The sequence below is a fragment of the Mytilus edulis genome, chromosome 9 (assembly GCF_963676685.1).
Source record: "Mytilus edulis chromosome 9, xbMytEdul2.2, whole genome shotgun sequence".
Classification (NCBI taxonomy): Eukaryota; Metazoa; Mollusca; class Bivalvia; order Mytilida; family Mytilidae; genus Mytilus; species Mytilus edulis.
The window spans coordinates 54,584,222-54,601,719 of record NC_092352.1 but is presented as its reverse complement, the minus strand read 5'-3'; the positions used below and the strand labels follow the sequence as shown (position 1 = coordinate 54,601,719).

At 32.8% G+C, this 17,498-nt stretch overlaps 1 protein-coding gene across 1 annotated transcript; it reads left to right on the top strand.

The window, feature by feature from the left end:
- Window positions 1-9,666: 9,666 nt before the first annotated feature.
- On the top strand, window positions 9,667-16,304 carry LOC139488598 (uncharacterized). The gene is made up of 3 exons (XM_071274321.1): window positions 9,667-10,292; window positions 12,888-13,040; window positions 15,420-16,304. Exons 1-3 carry the CDS (start codon window positions 10,061-10,063, stop codon window positions 15,857-15,859), a joined length of 825 nt encoding a protein of 274 aa, XP_071130422.1. The 5' UTR covers window positions 9,667-10,060; the 3' UTR covers window positions 15,860-16,304.
- The last annotated feature ends 1,194 nt before the right edge of the window (window positions 16,305-17,498 follow it).

Sequence of the window (17,498 nt, the reverse complement as noted above, 5' to 3'; positions counted from 1 at the left end):
CCTTTATTTAGTTATTTAGAGTATGGAAGTTGTATTCATAGTTCAGGCCTCGACAATAACGCTTGTCCGATTGTCCGGTACCAGAGGAAAAAAAGGTCGGACAAGTAGAATCATTCTGCAGAAAATAAATTTTAATCAAACTTTGATGAACAAAGTATAATTATTAACAAAAAAACAAGAAAAGAAGATTTGTTTCACATCTTTCTTTTTAAACTGAAACTAATTGAAACTTTTTATTTCTCAAGACCCCTCAGACTTGCAATCGATAATTTAAAACTGGTTCTTTGTCAAGTATTTTTAACAGGTAAAAAGCACACTTTTCTCAGAAACCAGTCTTACCGATCCCATTCAACCATGTGCTTTTTAAATAAGGTAACTTTAAAAGACAGTTTGTCACCAGCTCGGAAATGATTCGGCTCCAAGTTTAATAGACAGTTGGGCACTGTAGGAGACATATTTCATAGACATGATTAATATACAGTTTGGCAAGGCAGTAGACATTTCTGGACCAAGACAAATCAGAACTTCTTTTTCTAACTTATTTTGTTGCTTTATAATAATTAATACCAATGTCCATAACGTATTTTTTAAATAAGAATGAGGAAATTATTTACCATAAAAATCATCAAATCATATTTGATCTTTATGTAGAAAAAACAATACTTGCAATGCAGTGACCTATAGTTGTTAATTTCTGTGTCATTTGGTCTTTTGTCTCATTGACAATCATACCAAATATTCTTTTTATTGATTGCATTTGAATAAACTTTTTTCAACTTTCAAAAAAATAGGATAAAAATCCAATGAGTGTACATTTAGAGGCCAATCAGATGGTGCCTCATGTGCAAAGTATGATGAGACTTTAGCATTGATAAAAACTAGAACTTAAGTCCTGTGACACAACTAAATTCAGTTGTCCATGGCTCATATCTTTAAAAAGTATTTCAAAGGATATAAATCAAATTCTGTTCAATTTTTTTTAATTCATTTTGTTCCTTGAATCAACTTGAAATGCAAAAAAGGTTAATATTAAGATTTTTTTTTGGACAAGTTACAATTTCATTCGGACAAGTCAGTTTTGGTATGTACTTGTCCTACTGGACAAGTTGAGAGAAAAAAGTTATTGTAGAGGCCTGTAGTTGTAGCTATTTTGTCCTACATTTTGTACTTCATTGCAATATAAAATAAATTGCTTTCTCAACTTTCTAATTGGCAGCCTCCTGTGTCTCCTTTGGCAGAAGTACAGCCTTGATGTTTGGTTGAGCCATAGTGTGTCTTCAACTCTTCATTTATCGTTTCTTCCGGTCAAATGGAAATGACCTATGATTATTCTGTTAGCAATCCCGGACTATGCAGTAAAATAACTGGTTAAACTTTGAATAAATGTCAAAACTATGACATGCTTCCTTTTACTTAAACATACTTATTTTGTATAAAATACCCCAAAAAAATCACTCGGTGTACTTTCTGCAGTTAAAAAATTGTTGATTGGACAATATCCTAAATCTGTACATCTTATGCTGTATTATATTTTTTTTTAATTAAAATCTTTTTACAGATTGTTTTTCTTTTTTTTTAGACTGTGACCTTCATTATTTTCTAATCGTGATATGTTTTCTAGAAATCTCTATTGGCTATCTTTAAAATTAATTATCTTCTATCAAATAAACTCTTTCAAAATAATCTTATAGTGCCAAACTATATATTCACATAATTTGTCAAATGTTCAAGAAAATAAAAACAAGCTATGAATAAATTCTCTCATTTTATTAACCTTTAAATTGTTTTAGGCAAAGAAGTATGACATAAAATAGAAATAGTTGATAAAATACATCAGACAACTTGGCATACAGTTTTGTCTGGTGGCCATTTGAGAGGTAGGCTTGCAGAGTTAAGTTACTGTAAGTTTCTTACTCGAAAAAAGAAAGACAACCCAAAAATATAACATACGATTGACCGAGAGATTTAAAAACTATTTATTACCATGACCCTCTTTCCCTCTAGAAAACTAACACAGGAAAATATGTTAATATCCTTGTAGACTTCAGATTAGCTTCTGTGTTTTCTTATTTCAAGGGTGGGTCAAACCGACAGTAAAACCCTTGTCAAAGTGGGGAGTCCGTTTTGTTGTGCGGGATGTATAAATACGCAGCCACGTCCTACCAGAATGGGGATGTGAAATCTGATGGCTCGTATATAGAAAGTGCTATGAATGCTCTCTGTACGTTAAGAGCCTTTGTAACAGCTCTTTGGTAGATCCTTATGTAGCCTCTAACAAAGCTAAAGGTCGACTTTCTATTTCAGGACCTACCTCCCGTATTAATGCTTGAACATGCATGAAATATTTGCCATTGGACGTTAAGCAAACATCAATCAATAATTTGCGTTTTCTGTCGACTATGATACTCACACAATGATAATCTCCAGTCACACAATCACTAGGTTTGTTTCATATACTTCTTTTGAAGAATTTACCTTATAAGATAAATTCAAAGCCAAAGTTTAGCGTACCAGAGAGTTTGTGGGTTGCTTTTAAATCAATTTGTTTTATGCATTTTGGCGAACATTATGCGCACAATGACCTCAATATGATACGTTTATATATCTGTTATAACACTACATTGGTACTCCCCTTGTGAGTGTAGTTACAGTTCCTCTAATTGGGTGCTTGTTAAGCTAAGAGTAAATACACATGCATATAAATGATTACATATAGTTTCTGGTTTGCCAGTTCGTTTAAGCAATACATCATGTCATCTAGTTACTTTAGTAATAGGATTCGAAAAGAGGCGAATTGTGCCCGTTCGAAAAAAACAAATTGTCTCTATACTGTTATCATTCAATTAGCTTCGGCAATAGCCGTAATGATAAAGCATCATGTTAAGCATTGAGAAAAAATGTTGCCTCCATGCATGTGTTGTTTATATTTGGGTTCCTTAAATTTTCTATTTTAGAGCTGCAGATATTTTTTTAAAGTGCAAAAATTTTACCATTATGATATAAGTTCGCAGTATTATATCCTTAAACTTGACTTTCCGCTGTTTAGATGTTGCTCTCTCACTAAATAGTTCAAAATTTGGTGACTATGTTGAACGCATCTATCCAATCGAACTTGAAATACAGGTAGGTCTGCCTCATATCTGACTTTCTTCTAGGAATAAACAATAAGGGTCGGATGAAAACAAAACTTTACGACAAAAGAGATAATGTCAGCTTCCCATTGTGAACTTTCCATTTCCACAGTGTGGGAACGGAAATGTACGGTTTTCTAATAATTTGGCTCCGACATTCGCAAAATAACAAGTTGCTTGCATTGATGAAAACTTTGATGAACTCTTATGTTACTATACAACGTTTCTGCTTCAAGTTTTGGTAGCTAAAACATTCTTTATGTAACTATGAACCAATAAAATAATAGGAAAGATAATAAATATAAAAAAGAAGATGTGGTATGATTGCCAAAGAGACAACTCTCCACAAACGACCAAATTATTAGAAAACCGTACAGTTCCGTTCCCACACTGTGATTTTTATGTAGCAATATTTTACCAGCGCCTGCATACGGTGTGTCTATCTCCCAATTGATTCCATATTCCCGGGCTTGTATTTCTTGAATTCGTTGGTAAAGAGTTGGTTGACCGTAATGGAATGACCGTTTCACAGATGATAGCGGATATGTTTCTAATGTCATAACTACAATCCCGTCCACTTTTCACGAATGCGACCTACCGAATTATACTTGTTATCGGTTTGTACTAATGTGAGCAACACGACAGGTGTCACATGTGGAGCAGGATCTTCTTACCATTCTGGAGCACCCCTAGTTTTAGGTGCGGTTTGTCTTGCTTAGAATTTAATTTTCTATGATATGTTGTGTGCACCATTGTGTGTCTGTTTGTCTTTTTCTTTTTTTTAGACATGACGCTATCAGTTTATTTTCGATTTATGAGTTTGAATGTCCCTCTTGTATCTTTCGTCCCTATTTTATACAATTACACGAAGGCTTTAACCGTCATGTTTGGGGATTCCGTATATCGTCAGGTTATCGGAATTCCAATGGGGACTAACTGTGCACCACTTATTGCGGACCTGTTTTTGTATTGTTATGAGTTACAATTTATGACAAAAATAAGCAAAGACCCATCGAAACAACATCTGATAAACAAATTTAATAATACTTTTAGATATTTGGATGATATTTTGTCTCTCAATAATGACGACTTCAGTATGTATATTAATGAAATTTATCCTGTTGAACTTACTTTAAATAAAGCTAATACTAACAATGACCACTGCCCTTATCTCGATCTTGATATCTATATCACTAATGGAAAGCTGAATACTAAAATTTATGATAAAAGGGATGATTTTTCATTTCCTATCGTTAATTATCCGTTTTTAGATGGTGACGTTCCCTTGTCACCATCTTACGGTGTTTATGTATCTCAACTTGTACGATTCGCTCGTGTATGTAACAATGTTTTAGATTTTAACGAGAGAAATTTATGTATTACTGAAAAATTATTACACCAGGGTTTTCGATATCACAAACTCGTCAAAACATTTACTAAATTTTATCATCGGTATAAAGACATCATTCGTAAATATAGCTCAACATGCAGACTTCTAACACGTTCAGGTATTTCACATCCATTTTTTTATGGAAATATTCTTTATAAAGCACAAAGGTGTCAGTATTCACCTCAGAAACTTACAAAACCTTTGAATAGACTTATTAAGAAGGGATATAATTACGATACTGTTGTCAAGTCATTAAAGATTGCATATTTTGGTGTTAATATTGAGTCACTGATAAGGTCTTTGCATCGGAACTAAACACATTTATTCTAAAAACAGTTGTTGGCATGACACGGGTAATGTTCTTCTCATATATGTTATGATGGTATGATACTAAACCCCTAACGGGAAGGATTGTGCCTGATGTTCATATGATGAAATCATAATCTTTCAGTCAGTTTAATTGAAGTCTGGAGCTGGCATGTCAGTTACATGTAACTGCTAGTAGTCTGTTGTTATTTATGTATTATTGTCATTTTGTTTATTTTCTTTGGTTTCATCTTCTGACATCAGACTCGGACTTCTCTTGAACTGAATTTTAATGTGCGTATTGTTATGCGTTTACTTTTCTACATTGGTTAGAGGTATAGGGGGAGGGTTGAGATCTCACAAACATGTTTAACCCCGCCGCATTTTTGCGCCTGTCCAAAGTTAGGAGCCTCTGGCCTTTGTTAGTCTTGTATTATTAGGTCTTTCCACTTTTCTGTGGAAAGACCTATTGTTTTTCTTCTGATTATTTTTTTTTTTTTTTTTTTCTTCCGCCAAATTTTGTTCTTGCGATAAACATTTGTTTCGCAATATGTCGCTTAGATATTTGGTATATGATATCGAACAGTTTATGCGCTTTTGAAATTTACCCTGCGTAACCGAATACTTTTCTTTGTAGGAGTTATCTCCCCAAACACTGTTTTCCTTGTTAGCGCATCTCCTTCGCAACCGTAAAAGATTACGACAAATTTATTTTATAAAATTGCTCGTTATATCCTTCGCATGATTTGTCCAATTTCGACCGAAGCAATATGAACGCTCCATATGAGAGTTATTTCCCTTTTTGTATTTGAAATTTTGAAATGTATTTTAAACTGGAACACCATAAGTGATAGAGACCTAGGATCTTTTGATTTGAGGTCCTTGGTCCAAAAAAATGAAAATTAGGTCAAGGTCAAAGGTCAAGGTCATATTCTAATTTTTGAATTTGTCTTATTTTCACTCATTTTCATTAACCTTATAAGATATCGACAAATTATTTTTACTAAATTGTTAGTTGCGACATGTCGTAACATAATAATTTTGGTTGAAAGGGTGCGTAGACAATAAATGGGAGTTTTAGACCTATCATATCTAAAATTATGCGTTAAGTGATATAACTTATTTACCATACATATTAGAGACCTAGGGTCTTTTGATTTGAGATCCTCAGTTTGTGACCTTGAAATTGAGGTCAAGGTCAAAGGTCAAGGTCATATTCTAAATTTTTGATTTTGGCTTATTTTCACTCATTTTCATTAACCTTATAAGATATCGACAAATTATTTTTACTAAATTGTTAGTTGCAACATGTCGTAACATAATTATTTTGGTTGAAAGGGTGCGTAGACAATAAATATGAGTTTTAGCCCCTATCATATCTAAAATTATGCGTAAAGTGATAAAACTTATTTACCATACAAATTAGAGACCTAGGGTCTTTTGATTTGAGATCCTCAGTTTGTGACCTTGAAATTGAGGTCAAGGTCAAAGGTCAAGGTCATATCCTAAATTTTTGGTTTTGGCTTATTTTCACTCATTTTCATTAACCTTATAAGATATCGACAAATAATTTTTACTAAATTGTTAGTTGCAACATGTCGTAACTTAATAATTTTGGTTGAAAGGGTGCGTAGTCAATAAACGTGAGTTTTAGCCCCTATCATATCTAAAATTATGCGTAAAGTCATATAACTTATTTACAATACATATTAGAGACCTAGGGTCTTTTGATTTGAGATCCTCAGTTTGTGACCTTGAAATTGAGATCAAGGTCATAGGTAAATTTGACGTTCTAGATTATGACCTTTGCTTAAAATTCATATCTATACATCATAAAGCCATAGAAATTGACATTTTAGACTGATTTTTAATATTTTAATATCAAAATAGATATTTACTGGTGGAAAGACCTTCAATTGTTCTCTGAACAATTGGTTTTTAATTTTAATTTTAGTTTCTTGTGTACAATTTGGAAATTAGTATGGCGTTCATTATCACTGGACTAGTATATATTTGTTTAGGGGCCAGTTGAAGGACGCCTCCGGGTGCGGGAATTTCTCGCTACATTGAAGACCTGTTGGTGACCCTCTGCTGTTGTTTTTCATTTGGTCGGGTTGTTGTCTCTTTGACACATTCCCCATTTCCATTTTCAATTTTATTGTTCTTAATTTTGAGAATTTTATTTCCCATGATAAGATAACCTAAGGCAAACCTTTTTGAAATCTTGTGGTTTCAATTCTCTTCAACTTCGTACTTATTGTACCTTACTTTTTGATTCGAGCGTCACTGATGAGTCGTTTGTAGACGAAAGCGCATCTGGTGTTAAAGCTTTTATTTCTGGTAGCTACAATGAGCTCATTATTAGATAATGTTATCCCTTGATGCTTTAGTTAGCTGGGGGAAATTAAATGGTTTGTTTTTCTTTTGAAGAAGAGACATACTTGAACAAAATATGGTCTGCCTTTTCAAAAGAGACGAATAACTCGTATGTAATGTATTCTGGTATTTCTCAAGGACAAACAACATGATTATTTTCTGATTTTATACAAAAACAACAAATCCGTTCAATAAAACTATTCTTCTTCTGCCTCTATGCAAGGTCATACTTGTTTTTAAGTCTTTGTAAAAATGACAAAAACTTTTATAGAATATTTTTCTATTGGTCTCAATTGGTCATCGTACGTAGGTTTCAAATATTTAAAACATGTATTAAAGTGGTCATTTAAACCCGCTTTTGTGTAAATTTAGTGATCTGTCTTTAATTTAAATATGAGTGGGAAGTCTATGACAAGTAGTCAACCTTTTATTTAGAGATTATCTTAAATGATCGGTTACACTGACACTTATATACACTTAGATCACCCAATTGAACTCGTAAATTTATACATTCAACAATCAAAGTAACGCAACACATTCAGCAAACGTTAAGAAGAAAATTATGGTGGTATCTTCGTAAGAAGAATATTATCTGACACGATATTTATCATTAGATTCTGAAGGATATCTAGTAAAAGTCACATGATATAGATAGCACAAGTAAATCGGTCCAATCTATAAAGAGTTGTATATTGAAGAAACTAATATATTACACTAAAATGAATTAAATATAGAAGGAATATTTAATGGCGATCGAGTTGGTTATAAATCCTAAAACTAAACGTATTGCTATACAGTTTTAAATTACATGACTTTTAATTTTCATATTGAGACACTAAAAAGACAGTTATGAAACTTAGATTACATACAAATTTAAATGCCGACAAAAGGTGTGTTTGGTTACTTGCTCAGTCATTGTCGTCCTTTGCATCTATTAAAAGTATTTGTACAAATGTTGTTGTCTTTTTTGGGAGAGAAAAGGGGGGTGTAGAAATTTCCTAATGCATGAATATGCAGCCATTTCGAGTAATCTAACGGTATTTTCCGAAGTAGGAAAAAGTAAAATCACAAAAATACTGATCTCCGAGCAAAATTTAAAACGGAAAGTCCTTTATCAAACGGAAAAATGGCAAAATCAAAAGCTATGAAAAAAACAAATATGTTACAAAGAAGCACAAAAAAACATTTAAACAAAGCATATAAGCAAAAATAAAAAACAAGAATACACAAAAACTATAATAGCACAATAACACAATGACGGGATGTATATATATAAGTACAGAGCAACGTCATGTAAGTAACTAAGAAACACAAAAGGCATATAGACAAAGCACATTAGCAAAAATGAAAGATACGAATACAAAAATGTTACCATAGAACGCATAAATATGAATATTAAGTATATATGATGATTTAAATAAGATAGAAGTTGCCGCTTGAAGGGGAAATCGAAAATCAAAGGCCCAATAAAAACTTAGAAATCAACGGAAAAACAAACAAAACATTTTATATGGAAAACCAAAGATTGAGCCCGGAAACACGAACCCAACCAAAAACTGGTTGTGAACCCCTGTTATCCGGAAGAGAACGCAGTTCCTACTCCTCATGTGGCACCCGCTTCGTGTTGTTCATGCAATCAAAATCTAATGATAATTCGTATTCACACTTTAAACTATGCAGTTGCTCCAGGTTTGAGAATCTATGACACATTGAATGATCCCTACATTTAAAAACTTCTTTATATATAACGAGCACATATATAATTCAAATTGTTTATGAGATCACAGTTTGTGATGGGTTAATTATTATGGGGGAGGGTTTTATCTGAATTAATGAGCGTTACATATATTAAATTCAATCGTAAAAAAATGTTGGGCTGTACCTGCTGAACAATGAGGTACATTAGTTTAAATTACAGTTTAATACACGGTAACCCTTAGTAAAAAATCATTACCAATATTTCAACAAAGATACCTATATATATTCCTCAAATGATTGTAAAGCGCCGTTTTGAATCTTCTATTTTATTTTGATATTACCTATATTTTGTAACAATAAAAAATGGGTTATAATAAATTTAAAAAAAAAATTCTGATTCGTGTACTATCAAACTGATCACCAAATATGTAGCTAATAATATATTACTAATCTAAATCTATAATGTCATATGTATTTGTAGCAAATCACATATTCGTCTGTCAAGTTCATTGTATATATGTTAAATTACCAATAACCTCTTCGTACACACTATAAATTTCAAAGTATACTCTAAAAGGACATTAGTTTTAATTTATATTCTAGTTTTTCATATTTTATTTTTTTTATTAATTTTGACTCGTTTATACTGTTGGATATAGATATGAAATGAGATACAATACATTTTATTTATAGTCGTGTAAAATATTTGCCATTTAAAGTTAAAGCTAAAGTATCATTATTTGTTTAAGTATTTTGGAATCTAATAATAGCATCACATAGATTTATTGATTGAAATCGACACTTTTGGTACAATAAGTTTAATAAACAAGGTTCTTAGAGAAAGACTACTTTTAAATTCATTTACAAAGTACAACTTTTCTTCCATGATTAATTCATCAGGCTCCCGAGGGTTACAACATCAGGTCGGAATATTACACCTTTAATATAGGATTACCTGTGTATTTACCTGCTCATTAACCATGACCAATCGTTATTATTAAATCCGCTATAGAAATGTTCTATGTGTAGTTAAAGAGTGTCTATTGTCAAGACTTGACAAACGGGTAGAGCGCATTCTTATGAGAAGGCGTGCCACAGTAAACACACTTTCGATACAGAGGCCGTTAGTCGAACAGGACTCCGGGAATAAACAGGAACCATGAGGTGGAGAAATTTATATATAATGATTCTGTGGTTCGCCACCATAGCACTAGTTTTGAAGATTTTAGGATATCTTCTGCCATGGTGGTTTGTGGCTCGTGCAGCAGGATCCACGACGGACCGATTCTTCATTGGAATTGTGTTTGGTCTAGATTGTGCATCTAAAGTCAGTGTATCGAACTGTACAGAATACTCCATGGGAAATGCTCCTGTTGAAATTGAATCATTCGGTAAGTTAACGGTTTGTTTCTGCTGTAGAAAAAAAGGGGGGTTGTAGTGACAACTGATCACGGTTCATTCGACTTTCAAGTTCGAATAACTTATTTATACAAAAGCATATAGGACTGTTTGAACAGTTCTTTATTTGCCTGAGTTTAATTTCCTCATCTATGTTAAACGGTTTAAAGAAATTAATAAAGATTTATTTCTACGCTTTTATCTGTTGATTTGGGTCTGTTGACCATTGATTTTTGATAAAAAAAAAAATCAGTTTTAAGACTTATATACTGTACATTTCCGTTGACGTTATGTCAAAAGTAGAGGCTTGAAATTAAGTTTCAATGAAATTTGAACATGATGGTCAGATGGAACAATAAACTGATTAGTTCGACCAGGACAACACATTTCGGACATTTCAAATGTAATAAATTCGGTTGTCAAAATTCTAGCCCTCGAGGGGTAGCCCTAGTGGTTTTAAGGTAGCTAATTATATTGACGTCGTATTAGATTTATTTACGACACTCTTTATTTGCTCAGCAACTCTGTTATTATTTTTTTTAGATATATTTATAACACTCGTACATGTTTAGTCGTTGTTGTTATTGATTTCACATAAATTTAAAAATTGCGTAACCCTCTTTCTTGTAATAGAATTTTTTCGTTTGGTTTTCCAATCTATTTGATAGGCGAAAATAACTCCAACGCGCGTACATGTACAACAAGTATATCTTCCGCATACCATTTAAATCATTATATACAATACATCTCCGTTCATACAGGTTTATTAAAGAAAACAATGCCTACCTCCAAGTTCAGTCAAATTCAATAGTCAGTGACAAATTATTGATCGTTTATCATAATTGTATACTGAATGACAATAAAAACGCAACGCATACTTGAATTTTTCATTTAATAAAAAACTTCTTTTCAACTCCCTCCGGCAAAGTTGACCCGGCGCAGATGGATTTGGACATTCATCATTTTTGTATGTCATTTTCATTAATATAGCTATTCAACTGTTAAGGTTCTTATATACATCCTTGCCTTTAAAATATTCGGCTGTGAATGTTCCAATGAAGGGAAATCCAGAAAAGCGCTTCTAATGCATGGACTTTATCACGTGTTGTTGTAATTTTTGTATACAAGTTCAAACCATTCTTCTTTTAATATGCATGCAGATCATTTCAGAGCTTGGCGATTTTCTTTTGTCGATAAATAACAACGACAAAAACACTCTGAACGGTACATTTATAATACCATAAGAAATCCCTATAACAAAGGTTTTCAAAAAGCAATCATAGCAAATTCATGTTTTTTTCCTCACTATTTCACTGCCATTAATGATTGACAAAAACAATCATACTTCATTTTTTATATATATCTCGTAGCTAGTGCTTTTCTTGATCAAATCAACCAATGCCAGGAAACGTCCATACACAAGTTACAATGTTCAATGTACAAATGTATGTACATGTGTTTTAATTCAGAACTGCACGTAATTACTTGTGTGCAATTTAAATAATACGGTAACAGTCTTGTTTCAAAACAATGCTTTGTTGCTTGTTTTAGAACACTCCGTTATTAATTATCAACATCAAAGTTCAAAAATTCAAAACAGGGTGGAACAAGAACTAAAATGAAAAAATATAGAAATCTTACAATCACACTATATTAATGGCCATTACTACTACAAATCATTAGTAGCACATATCAATATCTACTGTATACGTTTTTGAAAACACAGGCGCTCCCTTTTATTCTAATTTCTTCTACTTTCTAATACTCGCCAATATTTTAGCCTTGTTACTCGATACAATAGGAAATGAAATAGTAGTTTGTACATAATGAAAATAAGAAAAGAGGGCATTAAATACAAAATACATGTACGTATACGTTTGTTTTAATATCGTATGGACAAGAGTAAAAATACATTTATCAACATAAAGTAGCTATAGAATAAATATTAGTAAAAGTTATTAAAACAAAATATTTGGAAAAAGGGGGTCAATACCCCGTGGTTTTGAATGACATTAGGAAACAAAGATCTAATTGTATCTGCCTTAATGATCATAGCCAGTCATAGGGTGTGACACTGTTTTTAAGACAAGTACAAAGTTTTATAGACCAAGATTGCATATATTACAGAAAGACATTTGTTCTACAAACCTATAGCCCATCGCAACATTACATAAACTATATCTACAGGGTCTTGGTAATTATTCATTGACGGTTAAATCTTCATCCTTAAGCCAAATTGAGTTTGGTGACCGTGTAATAACAACGTAATGTTACAGATATTTGCTAGGTTGACAAAAGTTTATTAGTATACTTTGGCATATTTTCAATGATGATAACACTTCATCAATTGGTTTGAGTTTACTGATATAAACTTTAAAAGAAACAAAAACAACAAAAACACGCGAACACAATTTTTAATTTAAGCGTCTTGGCCTACATGTATATGTCGTATTAGCCGTGTAAAGGGGTTTCCAAGAAAACGAGCAATAGATTTGTTTCAGCGATATTTACACCGGTTTTAAATACACCATCGAAAATCAAACCTGCAATGTCATGCTAACATTTATTTGTCATTTATTTTATTTCAGTGGAGTCTGCGTCTATGCTGACGTTGCAGATAGCCATGTCTGTCAATTTGGGCCTCCTGTTTATTTCCTGCATGATCATTGTCGGTTCCTCTGTTACCAAGACTTATAACCAAGGACTGATGGTCTTGGCCGGGATACTAATAGCATTTTCGTGTAAGTATAATAACGTTAAAACTAGTAACGAGCATGTTTCCACACGATACACGTGGTTGTAGAATACGGGATGGAAGGAACATTCTTATATTAATGTGCTTTATAAATAACATTACCACAAAATGTTAAGAATAGAATGACACTTTTTTTGTCTTGCCAGTTGAAACACGCATCCAATATACATTCGGCAAGAAAACTTGAAACCCTTTTTACGTTAAGATCGTAGTCGAATGCACCTTGTCACTCACAACCTCCGAGTTGACAGAGTAGTGATTCCTGTAGATGAACTTCTAATAAAAACTTGGACACTAAGCCACCTAATCCAGTGAATATTCATCTATACAAAATGTAGACTTTGACCTCATTTACAACCGATTGCATTGAGTGTGTAGGTAAGGGTAATATCTTTGTTTAGCTTGCTTGCTAGCTGAACCGTGAAGTAATAATTAGGTAATGTATACTACCCTTCTTTCGAAGTAGTCTAGTCCTAAAGACAGATAGATTGGTTATCTGTCTGAGTAGTCTATTCTTTAACACTCAATTCATTCGTCTGTAAATGTTCAGTTTCCTTAGATTCTATAAGAAATGTGTCAGCTTAAAATTTGATATGTAATGATTGTAAGCTGAACATGCGTATCTGACAGTGTGAATCTGATCTTGACAAATTTTCATTGAATATTGATCATTTTTTAAAGTTAAGTACAACTTTGTGTAATCCTTTAATCTTTGACTTTCAACATATAATATTCAAACATCAATATTTAAACAGGCGATATGTGCACTCGTGTTGTTTAATGATTTGTATATACGTTGCGTTTGAGATAAAGCATGCTTGTCAAGTTATTTGTATTCCGATGTGGATTTACTGTGCCCCTATTATCACACATTAGTAAATTTACGGTTTTGAATCAGGTTGATTGATAACTTCTTAAAGCTCCAACAATTGCAGAGAAATGTTCATTCCATACCAGAAAACGGGACATCAATGAGGGTCTGGATAAGTTCCATCTTTCTGTATTCGTAAATTTTTTAAGGCCATTTTTCTCTTTTCTCTATTTTCCCCCTTTATTTTCCATTCTTTATTTTTTTCTGTATTCTTTATCCGGAGAGAAATATATACTTACAAATTTGAAAAGAAAGGTGTTTACGTTTGTTATGAATTTTTAGTATGAATTTCACCTTGAGAAATCTCAAAGCAAGACAATTATTGTATTTTTAACCTATTTTTCATCTCGAAGGACGACAGTGGTATACATATATGATCAGGTATAATTTATCAGAAACCGCTTATATTTATCCCTTAATTCTAATGAGGTAGACATTATATAGCTGTTAATTTCTGTGTTTTTTGGTCTCTTGTGGAGATTTGTCTCGTTTGAAATCATGCCACATCTTCTTCCTTTTTTTTTTTACATATGCATATTCTTAAAAATATGAAAAGTTGCTAAAATTTAACCTTTCTCTACATAAATGTATATTTTTTTTACTCTTTGGTCGAGTTGTTGTCTCTTTGACTAGTTTCCTATTTCCATTCTTTATTTTGTTTCACTGAATTACTCAAAAGTTGGCGACTATGACACCTTCATCTATTCCAATGAATTAATATAAAGGCTATTATACGCATACAGTTAAGTCTTTCTTATATCTAGACTAACATCTAGACATTAAAAACGATGGTCGGTGGGAAACTTAGCTTTTACGACAAAAGAGACGATTTTAATTTTCAAGTTGTGAACTTTCCATTTTTGAGTTGAAACATTTGCAGCAGTGCCTGCATACGGAGTATAAATCTCAGTCTCAAAGTTGATACGATATCCAAGGGCTTGTGTTTCTCATCATAATTTCCGTGATTGAGGCTTACTGATAACAAAGAAGCTAATACACCAAGGGTTCCAAGTGCATGCGTATAGTGAAGTCGTCCCTTTAAAGGTTTTATGGACGCCATCATGGTTAAGTTGACCATGTCTCACAAGTCAACGGATTTGTTCTACTTTTCATAACACTAGCCCCTTCCTGAATTTTAAAATTGTTAAATTTTATTGCGAATTTTAACGGATTTTTACACAACGGGTAACACATGTGGAGCAGGAACTGCTTACACATCTGAAGCACATGCGTTCACACATGTTTGGGATTCTTTTTGCTGAGTCATGATTTCTGTTATGAGTTATTATTGTGGTTGTACTTTCGTCATTCTTTGCAATGGTTTTGTCTGCTGAACATAATTTTCGAATGCCTTATTGCATTTTTTTCTCTCTTTAAAAATATTTTGTAGAAGTCTTCAATGACTTGTCTTGAATACGAGTGACACTTGCCACTGGACGTTAAGCAAAAAACAATCAAGTCAATTTAATTTAAAAATGACATTTCTGATTTCAGGTGTGGCTTACTGCGTGAGTTTAGGATTTTTCATCTACATTCATATCAACGACATCAAGAAAATCGAAACATACGAGTACAACGCCACCAACTTTCCATGGTCGATGTTGGTTACTTCAGTAGCAGCGCTCTTCCTTTTTGCCACGTTGATTCTACTGGTCATTGCTCTTTGTAGATGGCGCGACGATGACGAAGATAGTCTCGTTAGCTATGACGAGAGAAAGATTGTAGATAATTATCCAGCTGATACAAGATACATGACATATGACAACCCTAACCAAAAACAATACATGATGGAGCGTCCGATGGTTCATTCGGGTAATAGCAGAGGTTATAGGTATGCAGTTGACTCGCCGAGGTCACAAATGCAAGGCATGCAAGCGATTACGTATCCAGCTGAAACTATGTATAGACCGTACTCCGCTTCTAGGAGATATTAGACCAATGAAGATGTTGGTTTGGGGTTTCCACATGGGGGTTTCAGTGACCAATGATAGTGCTGATTTGAGGTTTCAGTTCATAAAATTCCTTAATTAATTATAAAGGGTATTAACAGTTAACTTTGTTATCAAGTTTATTATGTATATAAGTTTATGGAAGTTCAGATAGCAGATCGTAGCATCTTGGGGAAGCTTCTCCTGAGAACCGGCAACCAGTCAAGTACTTTAAAAGTACATGCGAGCAACTTCCATCAAAGACCTCGTTATCTACTTACATAAATAAAAATAATGTATATATCCCACATTAATCCTAGTCGTAATACTCGCTCATAGGCATAATATATTAAAAATAATATTTATCGTTAACCTTCGGTATATTTGTACTTCATGACATTTCGTATTAGCAACAACAATCACCATTTTGCAATAAACACTTCTATATAAAGATGGGCGTTGAAGTTTTATTCTATAACATCAAACGGATTCATATTAACTATAGATTTGCAAGTGAACTTTAAGAAAGGAAGTTACAAAAGAACGATAACATAAATAACCAAAAGACATATACATTATATAGTGAGCAGCATTAATAAGTCAGCATACAGACTTTTAAACAATTTACCGGTGTTTTCTTTATTTACTAATCAAATCATCCTAATCAGAGCAGAATATTTTAAACCTGACAATCTCTAAATTGACCCGAGTCTAAAAAGTTGTTAACTATTTAACAGATAATATAAAAAGAAAATGTGGTATGATTGCAAATGAGACAATTCTATACAATAGACCAATTTACACAGAACATAACAACTTCAGTTCACCGTTCGGCCTTCAACAAGGAGCAAAGCCTATACATAATAGGAGGTAGATAACCAAAACGCATAAAACCTTGAAAAGTGAACATATTAGGAGGTATATAACCAAAAACGCATAAATCCACCTGAATAAAACTTGTCTAACTGCTCTTTTTGAACACCTGCAATAACCTCTGGTTGTAAGGTAGGGTTCGTGTCATTCGGTTTTCTACTTTGAGTTTTGTAGACTGGTGTTTGTCTTCTGCTTTCTTTTCATTTTATTACCATGGCATTGTTTAGTGTATCTTTGAATTATTGTTTGAATGTGCCTTTGGTATCTTTCGTCTCTGTTTTGGGTTTCCATCTGAACATTAGGATGTAGTTATTTTCATAAAATTTACAGCAATAAAACTATGTTGATAATATCTTGTGACCGAGGTCTTTTTGTAAAAAAAAAGATACTAAACCAACGGGGACAAGTGCCAGATAGGGTGCTGACACCTTCATCATCAAATCGTATGTAAAAGTAATATTATATAATTGAAGTAAACCATGTAACAGGATATGAAAGTCTTATAATTACATTTACGTTAAACACATCATGCATTGGTTTTGTCGTAAAAGTACATTGCAATTAAAATTTCAAATCTATATGAAATCAGTCTGTCATTTAAAGATATAAAAACTCTAAATTAAAATCAAAACTGAGCACACATGTAGTTCATGGCATTATAAAGCAAAAATAAATGTGCATGGTCATCAAACATCAAATTCATAGCGTTTGTGCAAGATATTTTCCCCCGATATTATCTAAAGTATAACCTGAGTCAGAACGATACAATCAT